This window comes from Paralichthys olivaceus, chromosome 11 (assembly GCF_024713975.1).
Source record: "Paralichthys olivaceus isolate ysfri-2021 chromosome 11, ASM2471397v2, whole genome shotgun sequence".
NCBI lineage: Eukaryota > Metazoa > Chordata > Actinopteri > Pleuronectiformes > Paralichthyidae > Paralichthys > Paralichthys olivaceus.
In genome coordinates this window covers 4,226,941-4,247,046 of record NC_091103.1, presented here as the reverse complement: position 1 = coordinate 4,247,046, position 20,106 = coordinate 4,226,941, and the positions used below count along the sequence as shown (strand labels likewise).

General features: G+C 44.3%; 1 protein-coding gene across 32 annotated transcripts in view; it reads left to right on the top strand.

Moving 5' to 3' along the window:
• Positions 1–20,106, top strand: part of phldb1b (pleckstrin homology-like domain, family B, member 1b) — a 90,879-nt gene that overhangs the window by 66,730 nt on the left and 4,043 nt on the right. For 7 of the 32 annotated variants that reach the window (XM_020094991.2, XM_069534980.1, XM_069534987.1 and 4 more), the window contains 19 exons: positions 186–503; positions 1,183–1,329; positions 1,486–1,623; positions 3,045–3,173; positions 4,799–4,954; positions 5,175–5,285; positions 5,601–5,690; positions 6,080–6,214; positions 7,087–7,206; positions 7,828–7,989; positions 9,834–9,974; positions 11,180–11,296; positions 11,431–11,536; positions 12,526–12,570; positions 14,034–14,376; positions 16,466–16,556; positions 17,309–17,455; positions 17,792–18,011; positions 19,729–19,814. In XM_020094991.2, the coding sequence (XP_019950550.2) occupies positions 186–503; positions 1,183–1,329; positions 1,486–1,623; positions 3,045–3,173; positions 4,799–4,954; positions 5,175–5,285; positions 5,601–5,690; positions 6,080–6,214; positions 7,087–7,206; positions 7,828–7,989; positions 9,834–9,974; positions 11,180–11,296; positions 11,431–11,536; positions 12,526–12,570; positions 14,034–14,376; positions 16,466–16,556; positions 17,309–17,455; positions 17,792–18,011; positions 19,729–19,814 (2,802 nt within the window). The remainder of the gene's footprint in view (positions 1–185; positions 504–1,182; positions 1,330–1,485; positions 1,624–3,044; positions 3,174–4,798; positions 4,955–5,174; positions 5,286–5,600; positions 5,691–6,079; positions 6,215–7,086; positions 7,207–7,827; positions 7,990–9,833; positions 9,975–11,179; positions 11,297–11,430; positions 11,537–12,525; positions 12,571–14,033; positions 14,377–16,465; positions 16,557–17,308; positions 17,456–17,791; positions 18,012–19,728; positions 19,815–20,106) is intronic. The other 25 variants (XM_069534985.1, XM_069534981.1, XM_069534993.1 and 22 more) reach the window with 25 other exon arrangements.

Here is a 20,106-nt window from a genome sequence, read left to right as displayed (position 1 = left end):
CAAATGAAGCTAATGCTGACAATACAGCATATTTTATGTTCAAGCACAGGTTTAAGAGTGTGTGTAAGAGTTGATGTTGCTATGTTTTAAAAAGCCAAAGGAAAGAGATGTGAGAAAGAGAGATTTGCTGTTCTCCTTTGTTTTAAACCTTTTAACCATTTGCTTGTCTTTGTATTTCGCCACAGGAGAGACAGAGGCTAGAGACCATCCTGAACCTCTGTGCTGAGTACAACAAAGGAGAGAGCCCCGGTCTGGACCCTCTAGGCTCGGGGAGGACAGGTTTCCCAGGGGGGCCGGCTGATGGCTCCGGGCAGAGAACGTCCGTGGAGAATGTCCTCGGAGGGACAACGTCCTCAGCTGCGCTACGCCTGGCACAGAGGCTGAGGGAGAGCGACGAGGAGAATCTGAAGGAGGAGTGTAGTAGTACAGAGAGCACTCATCAGGAGGTGAGGGCATCTCCTGCTGCCAGCACAGCATCAGCACTGCACAATGGAGACAGACAGGTCAGGGGGAACGCATGTTTTCCACCGAAGACGCTCTCTCTGCATGCCGCTGTGGAAACCAGCATGTGCCAGTGATGTGCTCGACTCAAACCTAAATCCATGTTACAATAGTACAAAGTTAATGGGTCAAAGTTCAGTCTCTGAACAAATGTAAATATAACTGTAGATAGTTTCTGCATTTGTCAAAAACATCTGCGAAAGAAAACACACAATCAGCTTCTTCCTGCACCTCCTTCTCATTTCCATTAAATTGGCTTTCATGGGCTGTTTGTAAAAAGTCTATGTGGCTTCTGCATGAACCTTATTTATCAACCACCTCCTTTGTTCCAGCTCCCGTGTTTCATATGTCTCTGTTTGCTCTGACAAGTTTCTTAATGCTTCTTTAAGCTGTCATATAATAGATCATACATTGTGCTATCATCCAACAAAGTTTTATTGATTTCAACGATTTTTGCACTGAATTAAAAAAGTAGGATGGAAAATCTGCTTAAACGACATTTATACCATCAATACCCCCCGGAAACACAAAACACTGCGGAAGTAATAACCCTGATTTGAATATAAAAATTAAATGAACATATAATGGTACTCAGTAGTAATAAAAATAAAAAAGTATTTACTGACTTTACTTCACTTCCTTTCTTGAAAACCTGACCTCCTCTGTTCTCTCTCCTTGCAGCACGAGGACTCCTCCAGCTCCGGCAGCACCGGTCGTCTGGAGCTGGGCTACCTGGTGGAAGAGCGGGTTCGCGTTCTTGCTCGCATCGATGAGCTCAAAACCCGACTGACAGAGCTAGAGCAGCAACTCCAGGAGTCTAAACAAGAGGTAGTGTTTAACCCCTTCAGTCTAAACGCAGCTTAGAGAATAGAAGTAGAAGCGTACAGTCCGTGGTCACAGTATTGTAGAGGTGTGGTGATGTTGTTCTGTGGAGGGCTGAAGCTCAGGCCTGCAGGTGTGACTCTGTCTGACGCTCTCTTCCAGGCTGAGATGGAGCGTGCCTTGCTGCAGGGCGAGAGGCAGGCGGAGCACGACCAGATAGAGGCTGAAACAGACATCGTCACTCAGCTGCAGCGCAAACTGGATGAGCTGGAGAGCGCCATCCAGAGGGAGAAAGACAAGGTAGAGGGACCTGTTATTTGGATCCATTGATTTTACAGAAGTTTACAGGATTCAAAAAACTGTTTCGCTGATGTTCTGTACATTGTTTGACACTTAGAGAGAAAACACACACACACACACTCACTGCCTGTGTCTTACATTCACTACTGGGTCATTACTGTTGGACGCCCTAAATAAGTGAACGGTCCTGTCGGTTTCCCTGATATGGAGAATGGAATTGACTGCACTGATGATTAGAGGATATTTAGCCACATAAAGGGATAAATAAGGGACTTGGCTGTTCTCTCTTGCATGTTTTCAAATTAGGGGTTTGTCAGTTCTCGTCGGTTTTCTCCTCAGCTTGACTCCGCTAACTAACTGATATCCATTAACCTCTAATCTTTCCTCTGCCTCGTCAGCAGTCAAGTCTCGGGACCTCTGATCCACTTTGCTCACCTTTTTCCTCCCTGTGTGCATGACAGACTCTGTCGGTCCAGACACCTGCCCTCCAGTGGCTGTGTGGGCTCTGCAGTCTTTGGTTGTAGTACCAGCAAGAGAGTTTTATGATGATGTTCCAGTAGCTGAAACTACCTGCATGTCCTCTACACTTCATATAGAGCTCCCTATGTTCTCCTTTTACCTACATCCAACACATTCAAGCACTCACAAGATAAAGCACAAAGTCAACTCTTGTTGAGTTAGTTTTATTTGAGGATGAAGTCATTGTGTTAGGTAACCATGAGAAGTGACAGCTCCGGCCAGATGCCTCAGGTGTTACCTGCAGCTGAAAACATTTATGCCGTTATGTTACAAAAAAGAAGTTCTTGAAGTTTCTTTTAACTGTTCTAAGCTCTGTGTTGTAACAAAACCAAAAAAAGAAACTACCTCTTTGTGTTTGATGTGTAAAACCAAAAGTCCTCTCGGACTGGCAGCACAAACAGAGTTTCCCTCTAAAAGACAGAGTGTCTTCTGAAGCCACCTTTGTTTCTACACGACTAATAGCAGCAAAGTTGATCGATCCCTAAGTTTGAAAGTGGAGCAGCGCCCAGGAGAGATGAGGCTTCTGTACTTAAACTGTCACTACTGTCAAGTTAATGTTGCTCAGTTAGCAATGACTTTTTAAATGTTTCTGCAGGGTTAGGGTTAGGGGGGGTTTACAAAAATGTGTCTAGAAACGCAAGCTTTGAATTGTAAAGGTTTGTGAAATGTATTTGTCATTGTTCTGTAGTATACATGTGTCATCCCCATGGTTTTGTAACAACTTCCTGTGCCCAGCCAAGCCCTAAAAATCTGCCACAACAAGTCTTTTGCTAACACTTTGCAGTTTTTTTTGCACGGCGTGGATATTGAGAAGTGTGTTTTTCTCTCTGGCTCTCTATCTCTCTCTATCTCTCCCCTCACCCCATCCATCCTATGTGTGGGTGTGTGTTGTGTCTTTCTAGGAGAGGGCTAATGTTGAGGCCGAGCGTCGGGCCCTGCAGAGCCTCCAGGAGGGCTACGCTGAGCTGAAGAACCAGCTTCATAACTGTCCTGAGTCCCTGCGGGAACAGTTGCAGGAACAGCTCAAAAGGGTGGGTCGTCAAGTCCAGCAGAAGCACCTAGAGACCACCCCCTCACCTGCCGGCCTTGGTTGCATTAGCCTGCCGCGATTGAAACGTCACCCCACACGCACCTCCCTCCTGTCTTTATAGAACGTAGCACCAACCCAGTTTCCTCCAACTCTGCAGCCACACAGTTATCTTCTTTTAAATAGACTGTAAATTTAGAATTTATAACAACTGGAGTTTTAACTAGCTTCTAGCAAGCTTACTATCTCAGCCTTTGAGTCAAGTGATTTAATGTTACTTAGCTACCATTAATATTTAAATGTATTAAAGTAAGAATTACTTTATCATGTTGTTTCTGAAATAACAACCTATCAAACAGAAAACTTATATACAAGACAAATGTAAATCTCTTTAATTTACTTCTCTCGGCCTTTGTAGGGCATTGCATGTGCCACCACACACACAGTGCTACTGGCCTGACCTTTAACCCTTCAGCACACAGTTTACATGCACACGCGCTCTCTGCGTAATCATGAGGCGCCCTCTTAGTGCCCCGCTGCAGGAATTCTCACTTTCGCCGCACCTACGTGCTACTGGAGCCTCTGGGTCGACACAGGAGCACACGAATGGCCCCCGGTCACTTCAGCTGCTAGTGATGCATTTTGGTTAAACGTGCTCCATGTAATTTGACCCCCTCCCCGCTGCAACGCATGCCCCATCTGATGTGCATCTCCTCTGTGATTTGTCATGGCTCGCATAATTTGTATAACTCCTCACTAATCAATTAACATACGCCCTGACTGGATCAATTCTGTGTCTGTGCTTAATCTCATCCTTTGACTTCTGTTATGGAAATAACTGTCAAATGTGCATTTAGCTTTTTTTTTTCCTTATCAGGATGGTAAAAACATGCAGTTTTACCAGACAGAATGAGATTGTCAGTCATTTGTCTGGATCCCACTCAGGGAGCAGCCAGTCGATATGAAGTCTGAGATCAGGATGTTGTGACGGGCAGGTGGGAATTTCAGGTTCAGTCAGGAGAGCAGAAACACATTTCAGTCAGTGGTGTAAAGCAGGATAAAGTCAACAAACAAAGAACAGAGGTTGCTCCCGAGGTGTTTAGCTGTTTGATATCTGAGTCCTCAGTTCCTGTGTTTTGATCACTTGTAAAAAATAAGTCTTTTTCATCACACACATGCATGTCAGTGACTTGACATTGCAGGCAGTTGGGTCACAGGAGCTACACGCCGACAGAAAGGACTCTAAGTATAAATATGAACTTACTTATTGACTTTATATTAATTACTTTTATTGCAGACATTGCTGCATTTGTACAGTAATTAAGATTACCCCACCCCCCCATCCCACTCCCCATATCCTGTAGTATATCTAATGACGAAACACCAGTAGCTGTGCTGCAGTAGGAGCATGTGTTTCACGACTGCCTGTTTGACTCAGAACGAGCTTTAGCCATGCTGGGAGAAATATTTTTAAACTATTTCATGCATAAGTGTCAAATGTGTTTTTGCTTTGCTGTCAGCAGTAATGCTAGTCTGGTGATAAGAGGATGGCTTCAAAATGAGCAATGTAAACGATACGTTTTTATGTTTATGATGTAACCGCTGATAATGTGCGCGCACCTCCATCAGGACGGAGAGGCGCTGGAAGCAGGAACCAAAAAGTTTGAGGACCTGGAGTTTCAGCAGCTGGAGAGAGAGAGCAGCCTGGAGGAGGAGAGAGAAACCATCAGCCAGCAGCTGCTCCAGGAAAGAGCGGAGTACCACAGCAGCGTGGCCAAGCGGAAGGTGAGGAAACGCCTGATAGAGGAACACGAACAATAGTAGATCAAGATTATGCTCTTAACAATATGGTTTTCTGTGTTAGAGATGAAACTGCCAGTGGCAAGTAACATACTCAGCTATTCAGTCTCTATTTAGTCTGACCTTATTTTTACAAAGTTGTGCAATAGTTGCTGTGCTGCTTGCATTGGAAATGTAATTTTTTTTTATGTTGTCCTCTGCACAGGAGAAGGTGTCTGCTCTAGAGAACCAGGCCAACCAGCTCAGCCTGCAGGCGTCTCAGGAGTGTGAGCGTTTGGCTAAAGACAGAGGCCTCACTCTGCAAATGCTCCAAAAGGTACAAACTCATCTGTCAGTGCATTAAATAGTTTTCAGTTTAAAACAGGATATTTGAAGGTATAGAGATTGTGTATTTTATATTTAACTTAATAATAAGGAGTTTACAAGAATACTGATGTTTCAGGCACATTATCAATCAATCTATAGCCAATATTTACAAATCACAATTTTCCTCATAGGTCTTATAAAGGTGCAGGATCCTCTTCCCTTTAGAGTAATGAAAAACAATTTAACACAGAAACCTCAGCGAGTCACAAGTGAGGGGACCCCCCCTTTCTAACGTAAATGGGGAATCTGTATGTTTACGCTCCAGGAGAAGGAGAGACTGTCAGCGCTGGAGAAGAGATACCATAACCTGACTGGAGGAAAGAGCTTCCCCAAGTCCTCCACTGCGATGAGAGAGGTGAGAGAACGGCTGAGGCTCAGTGCGTATCTGGTGAAAACAAACACTCATTCACACTCAGTGCTCCGGGCTTGAACACAACACAGAGCTTTGATGACTCACAGCTGATCCTTCACCACGTTCACCTCTTTAACTGGCTGTGATTTGTTGCAGTGCAGACTCATGGGTAATCCTTTGGCTGCTACACGTGGTGAAATCACTCTAATCCACAGATTTCTGTTGTAATTGAAATGCTTTTTTCATGATGAGCTCTCAATTATTATTGTGTAGAGTCAACTAACTCATATTTCAGTGTATAACTTGCTAACATGTTGTCAGTGGTCAAGGCTGCCTGAGGGACGGCAAGTCAACAGGCATTGAACACACTTATTCCCTGACTGTTGAAACAGGAAATGCTCCAAATCCGTGAGGCTGACCTGTTGTCGGAGGATGTCCACTCCTCCCAGCATTCCCTCTGTCAAGCCTCTCCTCCCTACTTACATCCCTCCCCTTCTTGTCAGTTGTACCCCAGCAGCCCTACGGAGGTAATCAGACTAATGATCCCCCCGCATGAAGCCCACTACTCCCTCATGGCTTTTATGCAACTCACCCCAAAGGTCACTCATTGCACTGTGGGTGTCGTGCTTGCGCTGTGGCTATAATTTCGCCTGTGATGTATTGTGCTGCACTATGTTGGCTGAGGTGTTTGATCATAATTAATGATCGTTAAGAGGAGCAAGCACTGACGCTTTAGGCTGAAGTTGGGTTTTGTCCAGGGATGTAGTGGATTAACTCAAGATTAACTCACCTACAGTCTCCCTCTGCTCACAGAGAAGAATCAACGCTCTCCTCTCACAGTTCTTTATTTGCATTATGATCAACCAGAGGTGACAATTTTTTGTTTTGCTTATCAGACACTACATCACTGGTTGTTGTGAAAACCAACAGTGCCTGTTTGCGACCTGATTGTGTGTCCGCTACGTGTGACGCTAAAGATGCACTGTGTTTGTTGCTTAGTGTGTTCCTGTCTCTCACACACACACACACACACACACAAACACACACACACTCACACTCACACACACACACACACACACACTCACACTCACAGGCTGCTGATGAAATTCAATTCACCTCAAATATGGATGGAGTGGAAATGTACCTGTTCACTAATAGTAATATTACAACCTCTCTCTCATAACACTCGCACTGTGCATGTTTTATTTAATATCACAACAACCACTGAACACACGGGCCCGGTTGTTGGCTCAAGACATAATCTCTAAACCAAAAGGTTCAAGGCATTGTGGGAGGCCTCTGTTCTGTGTCTGCGTTTAAATCTGTGTTCTTATATTTTACACTGCGTTGTCCTCATGGCTTCTCATCTCGTCTGACTGTTGTCGGCTGCTTGCCTCAGGAGTATATGAAGCTGTCGGACGTTTATAAGATGTACGGCGGTGGCCGCCATGGCAGCAGCAAGCCCGCCTCACACGGCCAAGCGTTTGCCATAGATGCTACATTAGCTGGCGCCTGCGAGGTACCATCACTTCCTGTCTGTCTCCTCTCTGACTTGTTTCTGCCTCTAACTCACTCTGTCTTCACATCCCTGCGTTTTCATGTCACGCTGCTCCCTCTGCTGGCTTGTTGTGAATCAGCCTGACGTTACTGTTGTTGTGCTCACCCTCTGTATCTGTGAGGCAGTGTTCATTTACAGCTGTGACTGGATCATAGCAGAAATCAGGGTTTTTTAATTTATAACTTATAAATTCATGAGACTCTGTCTAAGTCATATTAAAAACATTTCTGTTTGTGAAACTTAACTAAATTCAAATGAAAGACAGAAAGTTCATTCGCTCGTACTAACCCCTGGATGTTGGTGGTGAATGATGAGGCCAGTGACGGTTGCGTTCACCCGTCTGGCCCTGATGCAGATTGTGTGTGTTGTGTTGCCCTTTGCTGTTTGTTTTAATCCGGTCTGTGTTTCGTTTCACGTCCCTGCCTCCCTCACGCCTTCATGATGCAGTAGGTCACTGCTCGATAAGTTTCCCACCCGTTGCTTCTCCTGCTGACGTGTCTGTCTTCACCTTCTCTCTCTCTCTCTCTCTCTCCTTGCTCCTCCTCCTTCTCCACCTGTGTGTGTGTGTGTGTGTTGTGGAAGGACTATGTGACGGTGGGCCAGTTAAATCAGATGTATGGGATGCCAAAGGTGGAGTCGTCCCCTACCTCCCCGCTTCGCCAGCCCCTGCAGTCTGGAGTGGTAGACCCCGCCTTCTCCTGCCTCCCCTCGCCTCACGGCTCCTCCCTGTCTCTCTCTGTGGAGGTGTGTGCTGTTCTTCCCTTCTCTTCTCCCACTGACCATCTGTGTGCTCGCTCTCTTGTTTGAGGTTGTGAGGCTGAGAGGAAAAGTGATATAGCAGATATTTTTGCCTCATCGCTAATATTCATTCACAACGGCTCTGTTCCATCAAGTGTCTGAGGAAACAGTCCCAGTGGGCCAGGAAGTGCAAAACCAAACCCTGGACCTGGTGTCTCAACAGAGCTGCAGTCGAACACAACAAGAAAGTTTTATTGCCCCTTGTTTTTTAACGTGTGTTCCATTTGCTGTTCGGTTGAGTTAAAGCGTGACACTCAAGAATTGGGCGTCTGGTCGATTGCCGGCAGCATCGTCATCTCTGGATCAATGAATCATGGGATCAGTTGGGCAGAAAAGAATCCACCTAATGGAGCCTCCATTAATGTTATTAATTACATATTTATCTTTTCCTGCTTTGACAAGAGTAAATGTCTGCTGTGAAAGAAGCCTGTTGTTTTACCTCATCAACATGGTTCCCAGACAAATTCAAATTTATTAAACTAAATACAATAAAAATCCTTAATCCATAATAAATATATTTTTTAAATACAGTGAATTTTACATGCAGAATAACAGATCAATCAAACTTTAACTTCGGAGCATGAATAAAAAAATTATACTTATTTTTCATTTTCCCTGCTCTTTCTGGAGCAACGATGATTTAAAGTTCTGCAGCCGTCAGCAGTTCCTTCTCTCCTTTTTTGCACTGCATTGTGGGAGAACAGTGTACATCAAACATTGACTGCACTTAGTATGCAAACTGTCTGCTTTAAGTATAGTTTATTTTTCACTTAAATGAGACAGCCCTCCCCCCTTTTTTGTCTTCTAATTGCCTCCATCCTTTGTATAACGGTGCTTTGCTCCGCCGTGCATCTCCTCCTCCAAGTCCAGGCACAAAAATGAAATCTGTTTTGACTTACTTAAAGATGTAGTCAGTGTATATTGCTTTAAGCACAGTAAAACACTGAAGCCCATGGTGCTGCTGAAGTCTGGAGCTGTTGCTGTCTGTTGCAGTGCAGCTTTGCGTGAAGTCACAGACGTCCATTGTTTCCAAAGATGTGCTGCAAGCCGCTAACAGTCATTCTGATCATTTTACTTATGTAATCCAGCACATTTGATATCACATGTGTTGCATTTTTTTTTTTCCACCCAGTCATTGCTTCTGTAGCCTCGAATTAGATTGTCGCATCTGTATTGAATTTGAAGAAGACTGTGGTGCAGGGAAGGAAAACAAATGAGGACAGTTCGACATGGTGATTATCGGCCAATGACGGTCATGTGAGCGGCAGCTATGTGTGCAGTATTTCTCAGTCAGCTGTTAAAAAAAGTGTTGCAGAACTATTGAGATGTAACAGACAAAAGTAAAAACCTAAACAATAACAGCTGCAAAATAACAAAACTAATTCTCATGTCATTCCTTAAGATCCATTAACTCCAGAGCTCCGGAGATACGTTGGGCATCATGGTCCAAGGAAAGCTGAAGTGAAAATTAGAGGAAAACTTTAATGTTCTTGTGAGAAACTGGGTCAATGCAGAAGAAGTAAAATACATTTTAAGAAGAGATTGAGCAGCTGCAGGGTAAAAAGCATAAAGCAGCCGAGAACAATAAAGTGTTGCAGATATTTAATTTCCAAAGCATAAAAAACCTTAATTACAGCTTTTGAGAGTGTATAAAGCAAATGTTCCTGCCATCTTCCTTCCTACTGTCTTTGAATGCTTTCTAATCTTTTTCTTCTCCTCTTTTTTCACTCTCCTCTCTCCTCTCCTCCACCCTCTCTCCTGCTGTGCCGCTCCCTCTGTGTGCTCTCCAGTACCAGTCTGAGGGCAGCAGGCCTCACCTGCCCAAGCTAGATTTAGAGCAGTGGTACCAGGAGCTGATGGCTGACTCCGGCCAGCTATGTCCTCCCTCTCTGCCAGTCAAGTCTCTCTCGGGCCGCAGGCCTGTGCTGCAGGTAGAGGGCCTCCTTTCCTCTTTCTCCTCATTTTGTCCCCACTCGTCCTTTCTGCTGTTTGTGCGTGTTTCGAGGGATGGGGTAGGTTCACTGTTGTCATAGTCATCACTGCTGTGATACTACGCCATAATATTAAATGTGCAATATGAGGAGGCGTCAAAATAAATGTGTAGACAACCAGCGCCAGTGGAGCACGTCCTCCAAAACCACACCAGTGTCATCTCACGCATCTTTTACCCATGGCACACCATAAAGGCCAAGACTAGTAAGAGATAAAAACAAATCATGGACAGGCTTCTTCTCCCGAAACCTGAAAATAATATCTTTATATGATACCGTCACCATCGAAACATGAAAAATACACTTATGTTAATGTCCGGTCATATTGCCCACCACATGCGTTTCACTCTGCTGCTCCAGACTCACACCCAGAGAAGAAGTTGGCTCTGTGTGTTTTACCAAGACGATGAAAATAAATCTTTTTCATGTCAGCTGTGTCATCATGCTGCCTTCACATCAGAAATAAAAAGTTTGCTCTGACAGTCCCCCTTGAAGCCTCTTGAAAGCACAAGACACCACAACAGTTCAGTGTGACACACTTTGAAGAGACGTTCCAGGTCACAGATGTGTGCTGTGAGCTTCTCTCTTATTTTCACTGTCTCCTTTGGTGTAAAACATGAAGCCATTTATGTGCTTAAGGTTGGAATAAAAGTGAGAGTAGCTGTCTGTAGCACGAGTCCGCAAGAGACTTCAATCACTGCTTCATGTCAGTTTGTACGTCTTTACTTTGAACGAGTCCACACAGTTAAAGTTAAAGTACAGAAATGCGGCATTAGCTTTAAGTGGCCTTATTAATGACGAGGGGCGCTGCTGCTGCATCAGTGTTGTGTGTCTGTGTGTGTGTTGCCTGCTGTCACTGATGTTTCTCCATGCGGGCATGAAATACACACTGGAATAAATTTAAGATTTCGGGATGCCAGCCCTTTATCTACTGTGACTACATCAGTGATAAATAATCCCTGCATCATGCTTATCATGTTTTTAACCACAAGTTTCCATCAGGTTCCCACAACTCATCCATGGCAGACGTCAGTTGTATTTATAACCTTGTTCTAACAAGTCTGCCGTTACATTGTCTGGTTTTAACACCTAAAGTCAGTGATTCCCAATATTGACACCTACATCCTGTGTGGGTCCTCACTCAGGTGTTCCGCTCCAAGCTGGACAGTGATCCAGGCCTTTCTCTCTATCAGCCCAAGTCTGGCTCCTCGTCGCCCCTGCAGCACGGGGCAGCGACGCTGGGACGCAACACCAGCTCCAAGGTAGACTTCAATCTCACATCTTCTTTGGGAATGTCGAGCTCACTTCTGCAATCTAGAGGATTATTTGAACCAAATATATAAACCCGGGTTTGGACGTTACATTCTGATATTCTTGTCCACTCCCTCTGACCCAGCAGAGCCCCCTGCTGGTGGCCAACAGCACCGGCAGTCTGCCCAGGAACCTGGCTGCGACGCTGCAGGACATAGAGACCAAGAGACAGCTCGCTCTGCAGCAGAAAGGTGAGTGACCTGCTCTGCACCGGAGTTACACTAAACATCAACACGTCTTCACACTGAAAAATCCATGAAGCAGGTAACATCTATCTGTCCAAGCATAACACAGGCATCCAACATTTTTTACTCATTAGTGACAATAGACATGTTGCAAACAATGAAACCATAGATCAGTTTAACCACGATAAACGAGCTTTAACATATAACGACACAGTTAATGCAGGAAATAAATATTTGCTTTTCTCAGTCAACTCCCGTCATCTCGGGAACCAACCCCTCCAAGGGATTGCAAGATAAATGTGAGGTGTCGTAAGACAACAGGATAGTAAAGCGAAGATAAAAGAAACCATTTGCAGCAGAGGGTTTTTTTTAGTTGGTCTTTAATCTATTTGTTTTTTTTGTCTTTCTTCAGGCCTGGAGTAAAAAAAAAAAAAAAAAACCCCATTCCTTTCGTGCTAAATTGGTACCTGTATGTAAAGTATGCATGTGCAGGGGATGACATTAAGGGGTTACAAGCTCATTTCTTGAGATAAATTTAACTTCACTGCAGCTTTAAGTGTTTGACATAGAAAAGCAGACGGAGAAAATAAAGGACAGCAACGTCTGAGGAGCAGACATGAACGATATATTTGTCTGTGAGAACAGAGTAAAACATCAGATATTCAGCAGTAGTTGGCGCCTTCAGCAGTGCACACTCATATTCTCATTAACTTGTTAGTGGTTATTGTGAAGTGTTGCCATGCTGTCTTTCATTGAGCTCCTTGTGTGTGTGTGTGTGTGTGTGTGTGTGCGCGCGCGACATTAGAGAACAGTGTTGCTGTTTGACTAAATGGATCAGAGCAAAGCAGCTGTCTGGTGCTTAAGCTCAGCTGGCTGCCACCCACGGGTGCTGCGTTTGGAAATGGAAGCTGGTCACACTCGTCTGCAGTTCAGGGTTTCCTCACGTCTCTGTCTTTGTCTGTGAATTTGTCTCTTCCTGTGCTGTTGCACCACAGAGCCCCAGACCTCCAGACAGAACACCGTAGAGGAAAGCTCAGCAGGTAGCTGGATCACAGTGTCCAGGAGTCCATGAGTTCTCTTGTTTTCTTCATTTTGTTCAGCGGGACTCGGCATCTCTTTTCTCTCTCTTCTCTCTCTCTTTTCTCATCTGCTGTCTCTCGTCATACGTCACATGCGGTGTCTGAAATTAACTGTTTTTCTGCCATGAACAATGTCACGTTCACCCTTGAATCCCTGAAAATGTGGTAAAATCACTCCAGCTGTTTTTCTGAAATTCAGATAATCTCCCAACATTCTCAGGAGGGGCTGAATGTGAGAACCCAAATGTCCCAGTTCAGACGTTCTCCTGAGGTTAAAGCTCCTCAGGATTCACTGCCAGCGACAGACGCAAAAATGAAAAAAACAAAAGTAAAACAAATATCTCAGGTTGAATAAGCTCTGACACATGACAAAGATGTCAAGAGAGCTTTTGTTGTTGACGCCAGACGTCTGCGTCTTTGTGCCATAAACAAAAACACATTATCTCTGCAGCAGAATTTATACGTTACATCCTGACCTTTTTTTTTTTTTACCACTTCTCACCTGCACTCACACTCCGGAGATTTCTGTGTTATTGTGAACGCATCAGAGCGGAGAATCTCCTGCGGCGTTACTCATATGTGAAAGTCTGGACCCAGTTTTACAGACATCCTCCAGAGTTTGTGTCTGAAAAAAAACAGCTTTGCAGAGTTTACATTCATCATTCAGATAAATTCAAACAGCAGCCTTCACACTTCAATACAGATAATAACCGTAAAACTTTGTTCATGTGTAAAACCAGTCTGGCAGGTTACCTCTGTTGATTTCTCCATCAAAGGAGATGTTTACCAGAAAGTGACTGTTAATTTCAGACCCTGTCTCCCCCCCACTTCTCTTCCATCTCTGGCGTGTCATTAACCCCCCCCCAAAAGATTTCTTTTCATCTTTTCTCTTTTATCTGTAACATCGAACGCTCTTTCTCGTTCCATCAATCTTCTATGAACGTTCCTGCTCGTGGAGAATAAATCTTGCATGTTCAGTGTTCGGTGCGCTGCTCCTCCTCTGGAGTTCACCAACCTTGACGCCTCTGTCCAGATGTATCTGCCCGACATCAGGTGCTCACAGCAGCATGGTTGTGAAACGTGACAAGTGAGATGGATACTTGTGCTTAACATTCGCTCCAACTCTGTGGTGATTTATTTCGGGTTTTCACAGATGTCTCCGACCCTGTGATTCTGAGAGAGCACATACTTGTATGTGTGGTGCATGGTTTATGGTCTTGTAGTCTGTGGGCTGGTGCTGGTTGTATATTTCGTGCATCTTCAGTCGTAGATGCTTGGGACGACCTCCTCCACAGCGACTGTAGGAAACAGACAGGCCTCTGCCGGTGTGTTGATGGTTTTGCTCGCAGGGTCTCGGTTCAGTCATTGAACCTGATCAGATCAAAATCCACTCATCTGCTCCCTCCCTCCCTCCCTCCCTCCAGGTCAGCAGGTGATCGAGGAGCAGCGCCGTCGACTGGCCGAGCTCAAGCAGCGAGCGGCGGTCGAAGCTCAGTGCCAGTGGGAGGCGCTCCATGGCTCTCAGACCCACCTCATGTCCGCGTCCCCCTCGTCGTCCTCTTACTCCCCCGTCATGACCTACAGCCCCACGCTGAGCCACAGCTCTGTGGGGCTCCCACCTCTGGTTCACCACTCCATCCTGCACCACCAACCCCCGTCGGCCGGAGAGCAGCCCTACGACACCCTGAGCCTGGAGAGCTCGGACAGCATGGACACCAGCATATCCACGGGAAACAACTCGGCCTGCTCGCCAGATAACATGTCCAGGTACGATTGAGGAAGAGACACACGAGTCACGGCCCAGATCTATATATTGATCACTTACTCAGTTCATCTGACGACATGAACCAGAATTAATATGACTGATTACATATGTTTCACAGAAGTTCTGCTCAGACTGTGTAAGAGAGTAAAGAGTGTAGTAACACACATCAGGAAATATTGAAACAAAACATTGGAAGAAGTTCGGCTCATCAGAAGGTCGGTGGTTTGATCCCCGGCTCCTGTTACTGAATCCAACATTTGCGGTGCTAGTTGTACCATCTCTGTGTGTGTGTGTTTGTTAGTGTGTGTGTTTGTGTGTTTTTCCAGTAAAACTAAGAACAAAAATGATCATTTCCACTGAATATCTAACAAAATATTGTCTGTATGATTAACGATTACTTCGGGCATCTTTAAACCAAACAGATCAGTATTGAAGTGCTAAAGTCAGACTCCACATGCACGCACCCACCCACAGACACACAACAAACACAAACACTTGTACATCTGTCTTAGTTAAGACACTCATTTGTATAAAGCGTTCCCTAGCCCCCTAGCCTAAACCTAATTCTAATCCTACCCCTGAAACCAAGTCTGAACCCAGAAGCAGCTCATTAGAAGTGGCTCCGAAAGTGACAACCGGCCAAAACTGTCCTCACTTTATAGGTTGTAGGCGTAAAATGGTCCTCACAAAGATATCTGCACAAGTACACACACACAGCTCTGCACCACTCAAAGTCTTTATCCACAGGTCGGTTAATTTGGAGACCATCTGTCCATGTGACTGTGACTCTAAGCTGTGTTCTGTATCACAAGTGTTCACCACAGCAGGCTCCCAGCAGCACACACTGTTCATATCTCCTTTATAGCTCTCACGAGTGCAATTCCAAAAGCTATTAATGCTACTTTTATTTTTTGGGGATGACGTTAATGGGATTTGTTGTTTTTTTTAAAATGAAGAACGCAGAGTAAAGACGGGACGGAGGAAATGGTGAAGGAGACGCAAAGTTTATGAGCCATGATTTGGCCAAGACACAGTTTCATAGCCTTATCTCAGTTACTCATTTGCTAAGATTTCATGAAGATATAAATTCTTCATTAAAATATCTAAAAACAACTCCACCTGCAATGTTAAATATAAATGTATGTTCCCAATTTTATTCAAGGGACCAGCACGTTTGGTTTGGTTTTAATTAAGTTTTACCCGTGGCTTTGCTTGTCTCTGCTGTAACTTCAGGGCCTGACAACATTTCCTTCTGCTGTTCGTATCGTCATGGATCCTGATTATTCATTGCCGTTTGCTACGTAACGTGAATATCTTATTGTTTTGATTGAAAGCCCCCCCCCCTGCTGACAAAGTACAAAGTTGTAAGTTTAACAAAACAGAAACATTTCCACCCTCCCTATTCATTTAGGTTATTTTAACACACACTGTTTTTTTCCATCTGTGAAATAAGTAATAGCTTCATGTCCCTGTTATTTACAAAGTTGCATCATATAATGGGCACACTTACTTGGAGCTGTTAGGAAAAACTACATATTTACAAATGGGGCAAAGATTCTTAGGTAGAGGAGCTGTTATCACTGTGCTCCAGTGAGAAAATCCATAGACGGACTGAAGATGTCTATATTTCATCATATTTTCACTCACAGATCCTCACAGCACAATAACATCAATTTTTAAATACATTTACCTGCTTGAAGCTCTCATCCAGTGCCGCTCCGCAAACTCTCTGGAAACTAAAGCAGGATCAGACTGGTGGAAAACAATCCGACACGTCTTCCTCAGATCTCGTCCAATCAGTGTCAGCCGCCACCGATGCACAGCGTTCGGCTGTTTAAGTGGACCCATGTTGTACTATTGAACCAGGTTGCACTGGACTTTGATGGAAAGCTTCATATTTAAAGGTCTAATTCACGTCTTTGGTTAAATCTCCTTCATCCATTCCACCAAAATGGCCCTGTGGATAAAGATCATGTTTGAAACCTTTGAAATAAGATTGATTTGTGTGGTTGTTGCTTTAGGTTATGACAGTTAAAATCTTGGTGTGAATGCACGAATGAACGTTTTTGTTGTTGTTGTGTTTGTGACCAGTGTCGGAGGAGTGGACACCCTGAAGATAGAGGAGATGGAGAAAATGCTGAAGGAGGCGCAGCTGGAGAAAGCCAGACTTATTGAATCGAGGGTAAGACAACTTCAAGGCTGCGTGTTGCTGCATCCGACCGTGATTATCTTGAATCCATACACAGTGACTGATGAGAGCTCTTACAGCGCTCCTTTCAATAGTTTTCTTTTTTTGAATAAAGGCCATGACAGCAGCTCAGTCCTTTTTATCGGCCTCCTTGTTTCAGTCCTCTTTGTGCTCTGATGAGGAAGTTTAGTGTGAGGCCAATAATCACGGTCCAATCAGTTTTCTGCTCTGAGGCGTTTTCGCTCACATTTCTCTTCACGCTGATGAACGTCCATCTTCACACAACTTTTTACAATTTATTCTGTATTTATTGATTTAATCCTGGTTTGAGACTAAGGGAACTCACTGAAAACAGAGCCCTCTCTCACCGCGCTGTCTTGTTAAATGAGCGTGTTCACTCAGATTTCACATTTTTAAGAGCAGAGTCATTTGACCCTGGAGTGATTACTGATTAAATCCATTTCCATTGCAAACAAAACCCAGAGTGGATGTTAGTTGTTTTTTTTGGGCTATAGGCATATTATGTATCTTTAAAACCTTTATAACTGTTTTTCAATTATCACAAAGCTCATTAACACATGAAACTCGTCAGTCGACGTCAGTGTCTGAGGAGCAGCATGCTGCTCAGGAAGTGTACGGCAATGTACATTAATGCATGAATGTGAGGCTGAGTTCTGGCTGAAAAACTCTGCCGTGCCGCCTTCCACAGATCAAAACATTTATTTAACGAAAGCACTCTCCTCTAGGAGCGAGAGGGCCTGGTCCGCCGTCAGATGCTGGAGGAGGAGAGGAGGAGGAGGGAGGAGGCGGAGAAAAGGCTACAGGATGAAACTTTCCATCGGCAGCAGCTGGTGGAGAAAGAGGTCAAAATGAGGGCCAAGAACTTCTCTCAGGTCAGTGAAATGAGACATAATTCAGTCTGCACGCTAGAAAGGTGTGAAATCACTTCAGCTGCCTGCTGAAAACATGACAGGGGCTTCACAGATGTGGGCTCCTGTAGGTAAATATCTACTTTTTCCAGACTGGTAAATGTTATTGATGTGTGCCAGTATTCAACATTATCACATATCCATTCCAGTATTTTGTTGTGTTCAAAATTAAAAGAAAGAACAACTGCAAAAAACAACACTGGACACTCCGACATACTGTCCCCATCTCAACTTGCACTCTCCTTGTTGTGCAAGTTGTTTATTCACCCTGTATTTTTTTTTGTCTGACTGTTGATTCAGGCCCGTCCTATGACACGCTACCTGCCCATCAGGAAGGAGGAGTTCGACCTGCGCTCTCACGTGGAGTCGTCGGGCCACAGCGTGGACACCTGCTACCACGTCATCCTCACTGAGAAGATGTGCAAGGGCTACCTGGTCAAGATGGGCGGCAAGATAAAGTCCTGGAAGAAACGCTGGTTCGTCTTCGACCGCCTCAAAAGGACTCTCTCCTACTACGTTGGTGAGAAGAGATTCATGTTCTTATTTGGTTTCAGGGACACTGGTGATTTGGTCCTTTTGACAAATGGCTCACTGAGGCATTAGTCTCAAAAAAACGTTATTACTGCTCAGGAATTTGTTTTGTCTGCTGCAAAAACTGCGGGAGGTAAAAGTGGGTTTACTCTCTATTCCCTTTATAACCACAGGTCAAATATTTATCTGTAACACCACATTTTTCATGTCAGAGACGTGCAGCAGGTATAGAAGAAAAACAATGTAGGTGCACAAGAATTTTCAGATTTCAGAACTAAAAACAACTTTGGATGAGAACAATCAGAGGAAACAAGATTATTAAATTGTAGAAGAAAAGAAAGTTAAGTGATGTGAGACATTACAGCTAAAATAACTATATGACCAAATATTTAAAACAAAAACACAATTGCTGGAAGGTTTAAGATAAAAATTTCAGAAACGACCCAGGGGTAGAAGTGTACTTTGTTTAAGGATGTGCTTTATTTTGTTCCACGAGTGGAACAGGAGGTAAAAGCCGGTCGGTTGAGTGGATGTGATAATTAAGGCCATCTGGTAGTATGTAAAGTCCTAATCTGTTATGCAGCGCAGTAAAAAAAAAGTATGATATTTAAGTTCAACACTTAATTAAATGTCTATATACAAGTACCTCAAATGTTCCTGTAGGTCAGCTGTTATCTTGTGTCACAGCAGACAGCAGCACACACAGTCAGAACATGAAACATGTGTGGAAACGTCAGAGGTCTCAGATGGAAGATGTTTCTAAGGTTCAAAATGTAAAGAGGCAGAAATCAGCTGCCTCGCAGGAGTGACAGTGGGAACATGCGTCCTCCACACAGGTGAGCAGGCGTCGCATGTGGCGTGCACGCTCGTGTAATTGATCTCGGCTCCGTGAGCTCTGGGACACTTGTTTGCTGTCGGGCCTTTGAAGTCCTCAGAAGGTTCCGCTTAAAGCTTCTTAAAGCGTACCTCGTTGAAAGCGAGCCAGGGCGCGGAGGTGTTCTGAGATTACTCTGGCAGTAGTTAACATGCGCGCAGTGCAGCGCTCTCTGAGGACGCTGATTGAGATGCATCGCTTACCCTTGTCTCTTGACCTTGAACAGTTGAGTTAGCGCGGAGTGACGAGCATACGTCATGAGCGCCGCTGATTCTCGTTAATCACAGTAACAAGCAGGATTTTGGTGAATTTGGATGCAGTGTAATTGAGATGAGATGCAAACGCAGGGTTATTTGAATGCTAAAGAGGTCATTAGCAGATAATAGCTGCGTGTTAAGAGGAAAGTGTTATTCCTCGAAATGAAGCGCTGCATTTCTACCTACTACTCTTAAGTTGGCTTGTGGAGTGTTTGTGCCTGGAGGTAGAGAGGGGTGTTGAGTTCCCTAACGGTTCCTTACTGCAGTTCTGCAGTGGCTGATGAAACAAACTGCAATGATGTACAAGAGTAGCGTAAGAATGCAGTCAAGTCTGAAAACACAATGAGAGCACCATTGGTTTAAAAACAGCGGGAAAAGTGCTGTGCTTGTCTTTTTCCATCCGTCATTATGAACCATAGATTGGTCACGATCAAAGTTTGATTTAAAAAAAAAAAAAGTATTTCTGTTGTGACCGTTTCGTGCGTTCTCTGCTGTCGCTGTTTCAGGTGACTCAGACGTGATGTGCTCTGTGTGTTGTTCTCAATATATTGTTGTGTTATTTTTCTTCCCCACAGATAAACATGAGACCAAACTGAAGGGTGTGATCTACTTCCAGGCAATAGAAGAGGTCTATTATGATCACCTCCGCAGCGCCACAAAGGTAGGATTTTAATCAAGTCGGAAAACCACCATTTTCTCTTGATGTTGTTTCATAGTTTCTCTTAATATTTTCATTCAACATGTTTTTTTTTTTCTTCCTCCTGTGGTTTGCCTCTTTTCTCTCTGTTTGTGCGTTTTTTGCTTTGTTTGGCCGTTGTCACAGAGGAGATTTTTCAACTTGAATATGACCAGTGTATGTATCCTCGCTCTCTGTTCAGCCGTGTAACCCCACTGAACCCTGTGTGTACAATCCATCTGTGGTCGTTAGAGAATAGGAGGTGACGACGCACGGT